At 31.9% G+C, this 17,783-nt stretch overlaps 1 protein-coding gene across 2 annotated transcripts; it reads right to left on the reverse strand.

Moving 5' to 3' along the window:
* Positions 1-100: 100 nt before the first annotated feature.
* Positions 101-15,043, reverse strand: LOC131849285 (peptidoglycan-recognition protein SB1-like). 2 transcript variants are annotated; one of them, XM_059199323.1, is made up of 6 exons: positions 14,789-15,043; positions 10,912-11,048; positions 8,585-8,791; positions 6,617-6,801; positions 3,324-3,459; positions 101-2,335 (listed from the first exon to the last, which is right to left on the reverse strand). In XM_059199323.1, exons 2-6 carry the CDS (start codon positions 10,961-10,963, stop codon positions 2,142-2,144), a joined length of 774 nt encoding a protein of 257 aa, XP_059055306.1. In that variant the 5' UTR covers positions 10,964-11,048; positions 14,789-15,043; the 3' UTR covers positions 101-2,141. The 2 variants fall into 2 exon arrangements, with proteins under 2 accessions (XP_059055306.1, XP_059055307.1); XM_059199324.1 differs by lacking the exon at positions 10,912-11,048.
* Positions 15,044-17,783: the final 2,740 nt, after the last annotated feature.

A 17,783-nucleotide genomic window follows, 5' to 3' on the forward strand; every position in this document is an offset into this window, starting at 1 on the left:
TTCTTAGGAATGTTAACATATAACTAACACAAAAAAAGAGTCCTTGCGTTGCCACAGAGGTTGGATAATGTTGGTAATAGTGTCGTAGAATTTGCTATTATGTTAACCCAGCACTGACTATACTTGTATACGAGTCCAGAAATGCCACTTATTTGCAATAACCATTAATTTTTCAACCGGACTACATATGGAATGTAGAAGTATATGTAAGCATATTGCACTAATCTTTATCAACACAACTCCACATATATTACTAAACGCTAATTGCATATCATTCATATTATTTATTACTGATAAATTGTTTATTATGTAATCGTAATTGCTGCAAGTAAAACTAACATACATGAAAATCAGCTTAAAGACCTTTTTGCTTTTATAGTCATGATACAGGCAGTCAATAAAACAGAAATACACTAGTTTGCGCTAGTCATTTGTGTATTTATTTAACTACTGACAACATACTACAAACGCAAAAACGTTGATTTCACTACATAATAATATTAAAAGATTGTACATAGTGTGAGTGTAGCAGATATTGTATGTATCTCCATAAATCTGAAGTACTGTGCTTATTCATTACTTAGTTTAGATTCCATGTGATATGTTATTTTAGACAGTTAATAATTTGACACAAATGTAATCACAATGTTAACATTACCACCGAAGTTATATCTAATTATTATTCTAATATAATATCAATGACTAAGTTGAAAATAATATAATGGCAAAACACTTTAGGATAAGCGCATAGTATGATAAATTTTAATTAACTTAACAACATAATAATTCTGAGCAGTCTTTACAACTAAAAGCTTATAGCGTAAATATTTGGTTTCAATCAGGTATATAAAATAAGGGGTGAACTATAAATTATATCACATGAACTTTATGAATTTTAACCCCTACCTCCGTTCTTTTCAGTGCTGAAGCTCAGAGCCTCTCTCCAGTATCACATCATTTGCATTTTAACACTAGTAAACCGAGTGTAAACTCGTTAACAAAACAATTTGAACCTTAAGTTTTATTCATTGTTCCAATTCCGTGTTATATTTGTAAATAACACATTATTTAAAATTTTTACGTTATTCAATTTTGAAGACTATCCACGCCTTGGAACACAAAGTCACACTTTGTTGAGTTCCTCCCCCTCGCTCAAAGTATATATTAGATTAGAGTATCAGGAATCAATTCTAGCTCCCTCGTAATCGCTAGCGACTTCACAGTACATTTAATTTAAACAAACATACTTAATGTAATATTTATATATCATAAAATAATCGAAACGTAAGCCCATTATTTATAAATTTTAACTAATATTATCTCTTAATTGTAACTATCAAATTAAGATAACAGTTTAAAGAAAAACTGCAAAACAGTAAAAAAGAGTTAAGAATAGTCGCGTTAAATCAATCGTGATACAGTTAGTCAGGTTGTAATTTATATATATAATAATATTATCTATATAAACTACAAGCTGTATTATATTTGTATATTAAACTTACATAATAAGAAACAGTCATGCATATTACTTCCATTTACGTCTCGGCTTTTATATCCCAATAATCCGGAGTTCCAATCTTACCAAAGGAAAAAAAGATTTGGATAATTTTTGTCTTATCTATTAGAGGTGGTTATATATGGATAAAATACTTGAATTAAATATTTCAAAATGCATTTCACGGACGCTACATTAGAAATCACTGCTTATTTTTCTTATTACAAAAAGGTTGTCAAAAATCGGACAAAATTTGATTTAATTCGACTAAGTTTAAGTCAATCCTGTAGTTAATAATTGGATTAAACCTAATATTATTACAAAACGGAGATCTAACAGAGCATTACTTAATACTAGAGTTAAATCGTTCAACATGGTCACCATAGATACCATAAAAGAATCACAGTTTAGAGATAATCTGCGTTTTGTAATAATAACTAGTTTGGGACTTAGTTCTTTGCTAGTATTAAATCAGATCTTTTGGTAATAAGACAGATAAGGTTTGTACGTGCCGTTAATAATCAGATATGAAGAGCGATTATATATGTATACAAGATATACAGTACAGTGTAAATAGTATTAATATCATCCGAGTAAACACAGAATATCTCCTAAGTTTAAGATCAGTAATATAACAATATTGTATTTAAGTGTCGGACAGCTCAGTACTCCACTGAGGAAGTGTTTCTAAGCTGTGAAACAGCAGCTTAGGAACTTCTTTGGTCTTCTTGCCGAACACAATGAAAGATGGATCCAAGTGCTGCTCACTCAACGCCATTGCAATGAAGGTTTTGGTCTGCTGCTTCTGAACACCACTGAGTGGAGTTTTGGTATAATTTCCTGGAAACAAATGAAAAACCTTTGTTAGTTATATCAGATACAAAATATAGAAACAGCTTAAAACAGATAGACAAAACATTTTTTTTACAACGCGTTAATTTTTCAGTGCCCTAATTAATTAAGCCCTAATTGGAGACCAATTGCAAACACAAGTTAATTAGGGCACTGAAAAAATAACGCTTGTGTTTGTTGTCTAATACAACTGATGTACTGTTACTTCTCTTTTTTTTTAATTTAATACAAAAATTTGTACCGTGCGAGGAATCGAACCAGCGACCAACAGCATTCGTATTTTTTAATATTAAAAAAATTAATTGTTAAATGATAGGTCCTAGGAAGAAGTCACTAGGATATTGTTAAAGAAACACAGTAAATAAATTTTAGAAAAATAAAAATAACGGTAATTCAAATTCTAAATAATTTTAATAAGTATACTTTATTTAATTTTTTTTAAATTTAATGAAGGATTGTTCCTTGTGGACACATATAAGATTTTTTTTATTACATTTAGGTATCAAATATTATAAATGAAATATTATTTAATTCATTTATTAATATTTTCGAATTACCTCATTAACAATCAAATTGCCCTCCCTCTATATTGACTCTAACATTTTGGAAACAAAAATTAAAATTATTGAGGTCAGATTAATTAAAAATTGGAATTTGAGATCTTATATATAGTATATAAATACATATATATAATACATTAATAGCACACGTCTGTTGCATGTCACAAATGACTAATATGTATAACTAATATCATTATGAAACCACCACTGTAGAACCACATTAACATTTTATTTAGTAACATATATAAATATAGTCTCTGTGACAGTTTGCTATCGAACTCGTTCGCGATGGATTGACCGACTTTTACAGTTCTGAATAGAGCAGACTATTTTCTGTGCCGGTCAATAATACTAAAAATAATTTATATCGCAAATAACGTTGGCCGAAGCAATCTAGACAAGTTTAATTGACATACCTATATATGCCAGGACAACAGCTTTTCTGTTATACTCAGGGAACATATTAGATGGTAAATGCCAACCAAGACCCTCGTAGATGTGACCAGACGACGACAACAGGAAGTTGTATGGCAATGGTTCCCGTCGTTTTTTCTGAAAAAAAATTAAGTTAGTATTAAATTTATATAATAATAATCTCAGGACAATTCACACTGCGCCATCTAGACTCAAGTTAAGCTAGCTAGAGCTTGTGTTATGGCTACTAGACAACTGATACAAAAACGTAGATTATTTTTTTCGTAAATATATTATATATCATAGAAAACATCTAGACCGATACAAACATACTCATGAATACAAAACCAGCGGAAGTAAGGCAGTATGCGGAACCGCTAGACCACCTACGCTGTCGATAATAAAGACTTCAACATAAGTTATCCGGTATGACTTAGTTTAAGTAAGTATTATTATAACATTTTATTATTAATAATATATTTTAATAGGCTTGGACACACATTACGAAAGGATAATTGGAGTAAGATCATAACTACTTGGTAGAAAGAAAAAATAAGAACGATCAAAATATGGGAAGATGAAATAGTTAAAGCAGCAGGGAAGCTATGGACCAGAATCTCTCGTGACAGATCAGAGTAGAAATATCAATTGAGATATTTGCTCGAAAGCAAGCAAACCAAGAACTATCAGACATAGTGTGAACAGCAAAAAAAATACGACTTAATAAAAAAAATCCTTTAAAAATACTGTACTGTTAAACTATAGTAATATACTTGTATGCTATTATTATAATAATTAAAATTAAAATCTGTATCAATTACAAAAAACTATATTTACAATGTTTATGGTAAGCACTTAATTAGAAATAGATGCAATCTGTAACTTAGTGTTCTTTATAAAACTGTAGTTCTCATTTCAATATCTAAATATATATTGTATTTACGGAATGAAACCCGGGCTGTTACTTCTGAGCACAGGTTATTGATTAACCTATATATGAGGCCAGTTCACCTGCCCTCTCTACTGACTGCTATTTTTATATCACATCTTAGTTTTTAATCTATGCACATCGACTAACTGATCCGCGCTACTTCGTCTGCGTTTCATTTCCCCACCTTTTACAATATTTTTCATGGCAGCTCCGCTCCTATTGGTCGCAGAGTAATGTTATATAGCTTAAAGCCTTCCTCGACAATTGTACTATCCAACACAAAAATAATTTTTCAATTTGAACCAGTAGTTACTAATGTTATCGCGTCAAACAAACAAACAATATTTTCAGTCTTATATTAGTATAGATATATAGTTTAAATTCAACATTCACCTTTTTGTATAAATACACTAGCTGTCCCGGCCAACGTTGTTTTGCCTTAAAATAAAAATAAAAATTAGGGGTGGACTACCCCTAACATTTAGAGGGATGAAAAATAAATGTTGGCCGATTCATTCATCATTCAGACCTAGTCAATACGCTCACAAAATTGCATGAGAATCGGTCAAGCCGTTTCGGAGGAGTATGGGAACGAAAACTGTCACAGTTTTCGTTCCGAGAATTTTATATATAAGATTAATTTCATTCTTCTTTTTATAATTCGCAAAACAGTTCATAGGTGTTTCTTTTCCACAAAATAGGATTTATATGTAGTCATCAATGGGCGATAGAATCAATAAATGACAATGCAATTCTGCGTAAATTAATAATATATAACTCCTTGTTACGATAGGGAACTATTTAAATTATACTCGTGTTACCATTAAGAATATCTAAATAAATCCAGGTCAGAGTCTCAGTTTTCAAATAAAAAACAATCATCAAAATCAATTCACCAGTTCACCATGAACAAACTTCTGACGAAATCCAAAATCAACAACCCTTCTCCTGATAATAACCTAAAAGCCTGATAAAAACTATATTAAATAATGCATTACAAAAGGTCTTATAAGTATAAGCAATTATATACAGAGAACCTTAAGTCAGTATACCTCAAAATTAATTTCTATTTAAATAAAATGCATCTTATCACTGTCTGGTACCTAGATGTGAAATGATGTCATTATCATGTAATAAGAGATGTGTGCTAGATTGGTCACGATACGAACTGTTCGATCATATTTCACCACCAACCTTAGCAATGCGGCTTCAGTGCTAAAATGTACACAACTCGTGCATTATTTACTTAAATTATGTTAATTATTAGTAATTATTAACTATTAGACCATGACGCTTATATATCTATTTTTCATGCAATTAGAATAGAAAATCAGTTATTCAAATAAACTTACATTGAAGCACTTTTGAATAGTCATTACATTTCTTTAATCTACCGCTCATTCGGAAAGCTGTCTCATCACAAGAAGAACGAGCAAGAAACTAGCTTTTAAATAATTTTATTATTACTTTACATATTTAAGTTTAAGTGTGTGAATACAAACCACCAATTAGGACTAATTCAATTAAATACTCAAATAGAAAAAATATTGAATATATAACCAACTGGTTAAACAATTAATTAGAGGAAATCAGTCATAGGGATTAGAGCAGACCAGTCCCTACAAGCAGCATCCGTTTACGAGTATGACGGAATTGGACTGAAAAAAGCTGACGACCCACTCATAGAAAATCGTCAACCGTCGTCTAGAAAAGAATTGGTAGCGATATGGATCAAAGACTCCATTACTAGGTTTATTCATCCTCCATTACTGTCAGGTTGATCCACGGGGCTTTGAAACGTGCAAATTCCTGTTAAAATTGTCACAATCGGCTAACTGACCTGACCCCATCTTATCACCCTCCATTGGTGCCCCCCAGCGTAAACAGTTAGCGCTAGCGGGTGCAACATTCCATTATCATACATTCAGGAATAACACGCAGTCCATCCGCGCAATCCCGATTACTAAACCGTGCGTGTTTCGCGCGTTTTAGCACTACAAAATGGCGGATACCTGACCATAGAGTAAATACCTAATTACAGAATTGTTCAAAATGTCTACATTTTTGAAGTGACAATCAAACACTGGTCGCGTTTTCCTTTGTTAAATAGGGATCTTTGGGAGAAGGGGATAATTAGTAAAGTGGATTAATAACTGCATTGCTAGCAATGTCCCATGTTAGATTAACCTTCACGCGGATTCTCCTGGAAATGTTAAATACCTGGTGCATTTGCCACGATGGGCTGACCTGACCTCATACTCATCTTATCACCCTCCACTGGTGCCCGGATAGCGTATACCGTTAGAACAGGCGAGTGCACCTATTTATTAAAAAAAAAAAGTATAGATAATTTGTAATCCATACCTGCAGCGTACGCAGCATTGCGCTACAAGAATCAATCGTATCGCACCGTTTAGTATCTGTCTGCACCACAATCAGATAGGACGCCGTGAAGTGTTGCAGTGAAGACGTAGCTCGTTCGCCGGGACTCCATTGTGATCGGTTGACAATCCGTAGAGGACTATTGCTAACAGGTGGCAGTATATTTTCTAGAAACACAAATATATTAGTAATAATAATATGTATCAACCTCACACAACGTCATCTAATCCTAAGCTACGCAAAACTTGTCTTATTGGTACTAGACAACTGATATAAATATTTAATATATATTTTTTTATAAATTATACTAATACCTAGACCGATAAAAACAATCATATATGGGTACAAATGTCTGGACTGTACAAGGAATCGAACTCGCAACCATCCGAAGCAAGACGATATGCTAAACTGCTACACCAAGGACGATTGGCAAACAAGCTGGTCGAACACCAGATGGCTGAAATAGGTGAGACTGAGGTAACCAATCACACAACTTTTGGAAAAGTCTAACTTGTAGTGACATTTGTACAAATTATATTATTTATACATATTATTATATTTTTTATATAATGACTCTCCAAACATACAAATCAAAAGGAAATTACTACATTAAGACATTCTCTAAAAATTTACTTGCATAGTAAATAAATATAGAGTAACAAAAAAATTACAATAAGTCAAAATATTAATAACAAAAACTCTTAAATGATTCATATTTATGTATAAATAAAATTTCCTTAATGTTGGACTGATTGTTACAAATATATTATGTAGTATTTCACATACTATGTTTGCACATAATATCGAAGTAGTTATTACAAAGCGTAATGTAAATAGGTATTTAATTATTATGACGTTGCTGTATAGTCTATAATTTAAAGGTACTACTAGTACTACTAGTGATTCGCACAATACGAGCTCTCCTATTAATGAGTATTATTATATAATTAGCTGTAGTATGCTTGTTTGTATTATTCCCATCATCTATACCCAAGTTAGGTATAATTTTTTTTATAGTAAATCGTTACTCTAGCCTAGGAACACCTGAAACAACTTTAAGAAACCTAAATATACCCTTCTTGAAAATCCTCATGCTACAATCTATAGATATAACATAGGAGGTTTTTTTTATGGATGATAATGGAATGATGCCCCGCCTGCGCTAATGGTTTGCGCTGGCGGGGCACCAGTGGAGGATGATAAAATGAACACGAGGTCAGGTCAGTTAACCCATCGTGACAAATTCACAAAGAATTTATTATGATGGTTTCCAGGGGGAACCACGTGGAGGTCAACCTGACTTGACCTGACTCCTGACTTCCTGATTAGGAGGAGTCCACATTACTAACAATCCCCGTCCCTCCTAACATCGGGAGGTAGTTCATTCAATCTATGTGTACGTGGGAGGAAGCTTCTCTGAAACCGTACTGTAGAAACTACTTAGGTTCCAGAGTTTGGTTCCAGAGTTGATAAATTTATTAGGCACATTGGTTGTGGAATAAAAAGTATAAAAACCACATTTAAGATTAGTGTTCTTGTTGATAAGTAACAGTTAAAAATCAAAAATAAATTGTATAACTATATTATAATAAATTGCTTTATATCCACTGAATATATCTATCCGAATTCCCTTTCGACGGTGAGAGTTGAGATTGAAAAAAGCAAATGCATCATATTTTTCGTTAATATTAATCTGGGCTCACATTATCAATCTGCGGCCGGAGGAACCCGACGGTCCGTCCAACTTTGCATTCCTAAATATGACGGGACGAAGCAACCAATGCAAACTAAACACGTCGTACTTATCAAAAATGTTACAGATACCACTTTTATCTAACTACTATGTTTTTATAAGTATATTTGTACAGATTAATCTGTGTTTTCTTCAATTAATTAATAGGTTGGTAATTAATAAAATACACACAACTTCAACTTGCATAGATAACTCACCAGAATTATTCTGTAAAATCAATAGATAAATTCCAATGATAACTCCAGCTATCAATATAATGAGGAGCAAGCTGACGACAGCGGTTGTGACGGGGTTCCGCTCCATATGAGTGACTTGAGGAAACCTGTTAAGGAGAGGAGTGTCCTCGGCCGGCATCTCCCGCTCTTCATTTTCTACTCTTTGCGAGCCGTGACGAGACTCGTGCTCTAAAAAATGTTGATTTATTATTAAACATACCACCACGACTTTTATCCTGAAAATATATCTAAAATAAAAGTTCTCTCCATTTGACATGTCAATGTTTAGCTGATACATCTGAATCCAAAGCCGCAATCCAATTAAAAAATATCAAATATAGTTATTTAGAGTAGCTTCAAAAAAAGACACGCTACAATTATGTTGTTATTAAAACTCCTAAAAATTATTTTAAATTTAATCCCACCTGGGTGTAGTTACCAGTTATTTATATAACACTGTTTTTTGCTATTGGAATGCCTAATATATGAATGAATAGCATCCTTGATATCATGTCGTCTTACGACATTACTTTATTGGTTGCCATTCCTAAAGACTATGTATGTCCTGTAATTTTACTGTAATACACAAACCGTAATATAGCTTACAGAGTAAGCTGCTCGGCAGTATGCATGCAGACAATTAGACAAAATACTTTGTTTAAAATAATTTTGCCTTTATGGAAATTGCTATGAGGTATAGCCCAAAACCAGTTACGTACTTTATAGCAATCAATAAACGAAATTTCACACATATACCAGTAAAAAAAACTAACTGCAACACAACTCGTCGAGTTCTAGTTCTACCATAATTGTTTGTGAACAAATCATAAACGTGTCACGAATATACTGGCAGTCCGCCAGCAAGTTAAATGCTGAGTAAATTGATACTCATAGCAGTCTCCATTTAGTGATAAGTGTACCGTGGAGTAGTGTTACGTGTGCACTAGGGTTGACACGTCGCGTGTACACACGCTTCCACCAGCGAATAGGGCGAAATAGGTCGCCCTAACCAACGAGTAGGGCGTGCCCTACATCTACAGGGCGGCCAACGCACCGGAGTCGCGGTAGAACGCTAACTCTAGCATCAGCGGCAACATATGTTTTTTTTAGTGAGTTTTAAACTCACATACCCCTCGCCATCCCTCCGGGGAGGGACTGTCTTAGTAAAGATATTTCCACATGTTAAAAAAAAGGGTTGACACATATTTTACAGCACCATTAAAAACGCAGACGATATAGTACGGGTATGCTAGTAGAAATAATCGATCGAATGAACTGAAGCATTTATGACAGTGAATAATTGATAAACAACCAACTTATTAAAGTTGAATTTTAAAACGCAAAGTTCCCGTGTGTTTTATCATGAAAATTAGGTATCTTATATTTGTGCACCTCATAAATAACTAATTTTGTTGTTCTTTATGTATGAGATACACCCCTATAAACTAAACTTTTATCGTATCATTTTACATGAGGTTAATTATAAACGACTAGCTGTTACCCACAATTTCGTCTGCTTTTTTTAGATAGTATTAATTTTTACACCAAAATTCATTAACATCCAACACCAAAATACAGGGGGCTTTTATATTAGCGACCAAAACTAAACCCAATATAAGATGTGATAAAATTACGACTATTTTAAGAAACTTTATTAAGAAAGGCTTTTGTATTGGGAAAGTTTGTTTTAGTAAAAAGTTATGTGATTTGCACGGCGTGTATTCGATAAAGTGTTGAAATGTTACAATAAGAAAAACAAATAATTCTTTGCGACCAGTAATACAAAGTAAATGGTCATTCATTTACCTAAGAAAATTAAAAAAAAAATTATAAACAGTCAAAACCATTTTCGAGTTTTAGCTACTATAAACACAGCAATAAATTCTCAACCAAATAAAAAAAATATGGTCCTCAATTTGTCTGTATTTTAAACTGCTATTTCTATCTTTCAAAACTTGTTTCTAAGTGGTCCGGTTTTGTTGATACTTTTTTATTTTAAACACTTGTAATCCTATATATATTTAATCAAGATTTAACCGGTGATTTTTAGCTAGTCTTATTTATTCTATAATGCGAATTAAAAGGTGGTAAATGACGCCGGTTTCACGAGGCCTGGACAGTAATTAAACATTCTACATATGGATATACAGGTATACCGAGGAAAACAAGAGGAATTGCTATATAGGTATTCCCGTTGTTTTATGTTATAAAATTTACATTATAGGTACTACAATTGTTCCGAACGCCATCGCTAGTAAATATTGAGGTTAAATATATGTACAAAGGAAAATAGCGAATCAATTATTGACCTGCGCTGGTTCGGCGACGCCTCATTTTCGTCGTTTTTGTATTATTGGGCATCGCAGTCCACTTCTATGGGGTGTATGATATTATATATGCCTTTTTTATAGCCTCCCTTAATGATTACTTGTCGCCGTATCCAACACTAAAAGAATTTTCAAAATAGTGTCAGTATTACCGGATATTATACCGATAATCCAAGCTCAAAAAACTATCTCTTTATAATCAGTATATACTAGCTGTAACTGTTGGTATTAAAATAAATAATTTTCTAAAATAAAAGTAGCGTAATATGTTACGCCTTATAACATTAGGCATTTGTGAGTGAAAGTCCCATCAAAATCCAGCTGCTTCAGACATTGACAAAAACAATCAGACACCTCTGTTTTTTAATATTTTTATGATGTCGTAGTACTTCCATATACATTTAGTGAAAAGTTGTTAATTTGCGATTACAAACAGACACATCAAATTTATTTATTAGCATATATGTAGAGATTACTGTTAATTACTTTTCAAAATTGGGATAAAATCTCCATATAAATTAATATAGACAGTGTGAGAGAAGGGACTTTAATATCGAGCTAGTAAATATAATTATAGAAAGACGGCATTTTTATAAAGAAATAGTATATTTTAAATGCACAGAAAGAATGCGAAAGAAACGAAAAAATACGGAATACAAGTTTTCTACATAAAATAGGCAACTAAAACATAAATAATATATAAAAAGATGCGCCATGCACACACATTATGTTTTGTAAATCAAAGGCCTCGTTTCATTTTATTCATTAGTGCTTACATCCGCGCGAATTCAGTTAGGGGAGCGTACTCATATTTATTTGCTTTGGTTTGTACAACGATGGAGCACCCACTGTGGGCTATTCACAAAGAATTAATTGCAATGGTTTCAAATGCTTTGTACGGGGCACCGCGTGGGGAACTTGATATGAACGGTACATAGCTAGCTATGTCACAAGTCCCCTCTAGTAATTAATAATCCGAGTTTGTATAACATCAGTTAGGATTTAAAAGTTCATTTAGAATTGGCTACGTTAGATATGTCTTTTTCTCCAGATTAACAAGCGTAGGGATAATAACAGAACAAATACAATAATAAAAAACATAGAAAGTAGTTTATATTATAAGTATTACATGTATGAAAAAAATATAACGAAACTATTCAAAACTATAAACTATGACCTCCTATTCGCTAAAATATACTACATGATTGTTATTTTTCTCAGATGACTGTACTACAAGGAAATGTTGACATGTGTAATTATTATAGAATCCATTTAAATGTATCATCGTGATCATTAAAATTAAGGTACATCTCTGCAATAATTTTGTGTTCATAAATATGTATTACCTAATATATGTACTATTTATGTACCCTAAAATTGTCACCTATGTATCATAAATAAATCAATAAAATTGAACACTCAAAGCAAAAAACAATAACATTCCGAATATTACATAATATTAGTGAGGATATCATTAAATATGCTCACAGCTCCGTTCACGCAAACGACAATTGTAAGTTATTCCGCTACAACGCACTAATTAAGGGATAAGTTCTGTAGCTCGTGCGTTAATTAGCGTGAAAATTAATTACATTAGTCTAAAGCTGTGCGTCCCTCAGGTACCCCAGTACGGAACAACGCCACAACTTATCACAATTTGTTGCACATAAATTCATTAGACGATGCACCGAGACTCGCTATTCATGGACTTAGTACCTAATTTAAGGTAATATTTTTATTTTCTAATAAATTTAATATTTCTATTTATTTTTGACTAGAATTAGTACCTAATTTACGATATTATTTCCTTGTTGTAATAAATATTACGTTTCTATTTATTCTTGATATATAAGTAAATGTCACACACTTTCATCCCTACGAGTTGTTTTTCCGACAAAAATTATCTATGACCTGCAATGAGGGGGAATCTATATTGAAATTGCTTCATTACTTTAGGTATTTAATATTAGTGCATAGCCATTCCCAAATTATGGCATAAGGACAAGGCAAACATGATAATAAGAATAACATAATTAAAACTATATTATAATAAAACAAAATTAGTTCAATAAAAATTATTATATTAAGTAAATTGTCGTTTAATTATCTGCACTATAAATTTTACTGTACACATAGAATTTTTATTTGTAGCAGCCATTTGTTTTTACAAAAAAAAAGAAGGAATTTAATTATTTGTATATTTAATATTTCAGTTCAATTCTTTAGTGGGTCTTATCTGGGAGATGCCTTGTTTAATTATGATATTATTGTATTAAATTGCATATTGTAGTACCCGACTCGATAAGTTTACATCCATACTATCCGACTGCATAATTTTACATGCGTACTTTAAGTACTTAGTACGAATGGATAACAAAAGTGCATATTACATACAATCTTCAATCTTTTGAAGGTGACAAGTCAAATTCATAATAATTCTAATGTCTGTATGCTTAAATCTTTAAACTATTAATAGAAAATCATGGAGCAAGTTGGAGAAGGCTGTGGTTAACAGCCTTCTCCAATTTGCTACATAATTCACCTAGAATCATATATAAAAGAAAAAAATTAATTTGAAAAACAAAATACATACTTAAAAACTATAATTATATGAGAAATAAAGGTAAAATAATAAAAAATAAAGTACTGGAGTATTATTTTATATAGTAATATATTCCGAAGTTTCCTGTGACAAAACAATGTCACGAGCTTGTTCCAATATAAATTGCAGTTTTTGCTATTGCAGCTGTTTCTTCATATCTTTATCTAATTATACACATAGTAATTTATCAAGCTATACATAATTTTTGCAGTTACAATATATTTTTCTAATAGTACACCTTTGTCTTCATTTCTCCGATAAAATTTATAAGATTTCACAATACAATTATATTTTGGACGGAAATTATAATTCAGAATACCCATAGTAAAAGAGAATATTATAACTTCTTTTACTTTGAGATATTAAAGATTTTATCTAAAGACTAATAACTTGAAAATTAAAACAAAACCATTGCAAAATTATATAGCATTTTATAACACATATCAAATTATTTTAATTTTGGGCCCACAATTGTTATATGTATTAAGTTGGGTAGTGATGAGTTACACCGTTCAACTATTTTTTGCCGTTTCTACTATTATAATTTAAATTCGACTCTATCTTCCGCAAACAGCCTCTCATCTGGGCCATTTTATGAGTAGAGCTGAGATTACTAAAGTAGCCAGCTAAGCTTCTCTCCGAAGCATAGAAATCATGTAAATTTATGTCATCACTATTTTATATTTATTATAATGCTACTGATTGCTATTGAATGCTACTGACAAAACTAGACATTAATGAGGGGGGGGGGGTCAAGTCCAACTTTTGTGCCCAGAGGCCCAGTATTGTAGATAGAATATGTATAGAATTTTATGCATCTTTTCTGAAAAGAGCTAGTGATCTCCCCCTCATTTCAATCAGTTCTGTTCTTTTAACAAACTATATTGTTATTAAAAAATCTTATCTTAACAATTTATTAAAAAATCTTTCTACACGCATATATAGTGATTTAATTAATATAGAGGTAGTACTATATAGAGGTAGAATATACTATTAATAATAGATTGGATTAATTAAACTAAATCTAGAATTTTTATTTCATTTCTTTTGTAAAACAATTCCTACATGTAATAAAATTTAATGTATATCTATATATAAAAGCCATAATAAAAATCAATAAAAAGCTATATCGTTCTGTCTACAGATTTTGAGGAAAATGGAAATTAATTTCAAATTAGGTTTCAAGACGTACTAAAACAAAAGAAAATAATTTAATATACTATAATAATAATAATAATAATAAATGTAAAGACTTACCAATGGGTGAAATAAGAGGTTGCATTGGAATTAAAAATCAATAAATAAAAAGTCTACAATAAATTAATATAATAATTAATAACTGATGTTAAATGTTATGTGATAATAATTAATTTAAGATTTATAAGTTTATGTAGAGGTTCACAGTCACTTCAGCGAGAAATATTTTATGAGCGATGAAAAGATTGATTTCTTTGTGTGGTATAATATCTAGAGCAACCTGAGCAACCTAGTTTACTCCCAGGCAGTCCCAGGCCCAGGTAAAGGCAAAATCATTAAATATTGACATTGACAGCTTTGAATATTGCATTGGTCTAGTCTCTATTACTCTGTATTTACATACCCAGTACACATTCTTCAAATGTATGCCATCTATATACACAATCCACAAACTGTAGTTATTTGTAATGAAGTTAGATGGCGTAATTTACTTTTGGTTGTACATATATCTAACTTTAAGTTTCGATGATGGGAATTTCAAAATCTGATTTTATTTGCTGTATTCTAAGAATACTATTTACTTTAGTATTTCTAGTCTTTATTGCAATTATGTCTTGCATATTGCCCTTTTAGTTTTTGCGTTCTTATATAATGGTTACCAAGATGGGACCGTGGTATTAGAATAGAAGTCGAATGCACCTGAAACACCTTTTAAAAAGATTACTTTATTAAAATTTAGTTAATAAAGTTACATATTGTAATTTAATAATGAAAGTATCATTTAAGGCAAGTATCATCAAAATGAAAAATTTTGCGCTACAATAGTTATTTTAGGAGCTAGTAACACTTGTCAGATTTGTTCCGTGTCGGTAAAACAGTATCACAGACCATAGAGAAAAGTTTCATATTTAGAAGCATAGTTCGCCCTAGTTGACTCAGAGTAGTCGGAAATTTTTGTCCTACACTTACGTCATCTACATTGAAGTGTCAAAATTAATAATCTGTAGTAATCCTAACTCGAAGTGTAAATCCAAAATGTTTTGAATATGTATGTTTAAAAAAATAATTTTCTTTTCAAAATTTTGTAATTATAAGTTTTATACCGAAGTGCCAAAATAAATTATGTGATTTTAATGTTCTTCTTCGGAATTTTAAGGTAAGAAACATTATTATTTTTATAGACTAGAAATATTATTAATTTTTTAAGAGAATCACCATTAGACCCTATTAAATTAAAAATACTGTCAAGTTTACAACGTACAGATTATCTAAATGTAACCGGTTTTTTGACTAAAGTAGATAAAATTGGGTTTTATTTAGGAATACTAAACGAATAGTAAAATGGAACACGTAACGATGTTTTCGATTTCAACCCAAATTTCTTTGTGTTTACATAATGTATTGATTTGTTAATGTATTATAATATATCCAGCCAGCATTAAGGAATAAAACCGACAATTTTATTTACAAATATTTACGTTTTAATTGACAGAACATGACAAACCGGTGTAATGATTATAATTAATTCTTAAGTTTTTCCTTATGAAAATAGGCGTGTAAGTATGATTTTACGTACAATTATGATGAAATAAACATGAAAGTGTTCAAGTAAAGTAAAGTAATCTACTTTACAAGCTCTACATATGCAAAGAGTTAGTCTGTCATCTTGTGCAATATCTGTAAAGTGGTAACCATTAGGCAAACAAAAGACGGATATATTGAGAATACCACCACAAATAGACATATAGTATTATTGACATTATTGTTCATAGTAATTACGGTTCTATGCAGTGGTTATTCCAGAAGAAGCACCAGTTAAACAGCATTTCCGACCGACATTAGTTGAAAACGAAACCGGATTTTGGTATCGGTTTCACTTTGGACCGATACCGAAACTAATGTTGATGTTCTGCTATAGGTACCTAGGTATCACTATTTGCAATATTCCTGAACAAAGAGAAGTTTAAGATTTACAAGAGGAGTGGGTAGGGGATTGTTAGTAATAGGAACTAGTGGCCCCCTTGCTAGCAATGTTCCTTGCCAGGTCGAACTCAGCGTGGTTAATTCTGATGAATGCTACTCTGTACTAACTGACGTCATACTCATCTTATCATCCTTATAATTTTAGCGTAGGCGCGTAAGCCATTCCAACATTCCTACGGATACCTTTTATCATCGTACTGCTCACCATCGACAGGAAATTCATCTTCATATCCTGGAATCTACTATAAGTACTTTCGGACAGTGCGGTTTCAGAGGAGCTTCTCCCGCGTATACTTAGTATCTACCGCGTGGGATGATACTGAGATACCGAACGGTTTCAGAGGAGCTTCCTCCTGCGACTACTTAGTATCTACCGCGTGGGATGGTACCGAGGTACCGATATACCAAGGTTTTGTCTAGAGATTACAGCATGGGATTTTTCAACAAGCCTAGGTTTATTGATGTTTTTAAGGCAGTTCAGCATAGCGCACGTGACACATCTGGTGTTTCTGCCGTCCATAGGTTACGGTTAATGTTTACCATCAGCTCGACTGTACGATTGTTTGCTACCATTGTGATATAAAAAATGTCATTAATTGAAAAAAAATGTTTTACCTACTTTGTACTATTTTTAGTGTTTAACTTTAGGTGAATATGAAACCGTATTATGGTATCGATTTCACTTTCAATTGATACTGAATCTTTAGACATGTAGGTACCTAATCCTTTTTTAAAATTTTTAGGTACTCTAGATGTTGTTACCAACCTTTTTTTGCCTACTACGATGAATCCTGAAATCTCGTATATTGACTCAAATTGGACCTACCACCCTGTACATGCCAGAGGATGTCTTATTTCGACAAAGCCAGAAGGTTTATTATTACCCTGTGTACACAAATTAATACGAGAGAAGAAAAACACAGTGTCGGCGGAAGTGGAAGAAAATATTAATAAATTTTCATAGGTCTAAATGTCGTATAAAATTTTACTCAAGACCCGCAAATTGCGAGATTGCAACCGTTTGTGGAACTTATCGTAGTCCAAAACTTCGATACAAATTCCTTATACGGTT

Source organism: Achroia grisella, unplaced genomic scaffold, assembly GCF_030625045.1.
Source record: "Achroia grisella isolate CSIRO2021 unplaced genomic scaffold, CSIRO_AGI_Agris_v1 utg640, whole genome shotgun sequence".
Taxonomy (NCBI): Eukaryota; Metazoa; Arthropoda; class Insecta; order Lepidoptera; family Pyralidae; genus Achroia; species Achroia grisella.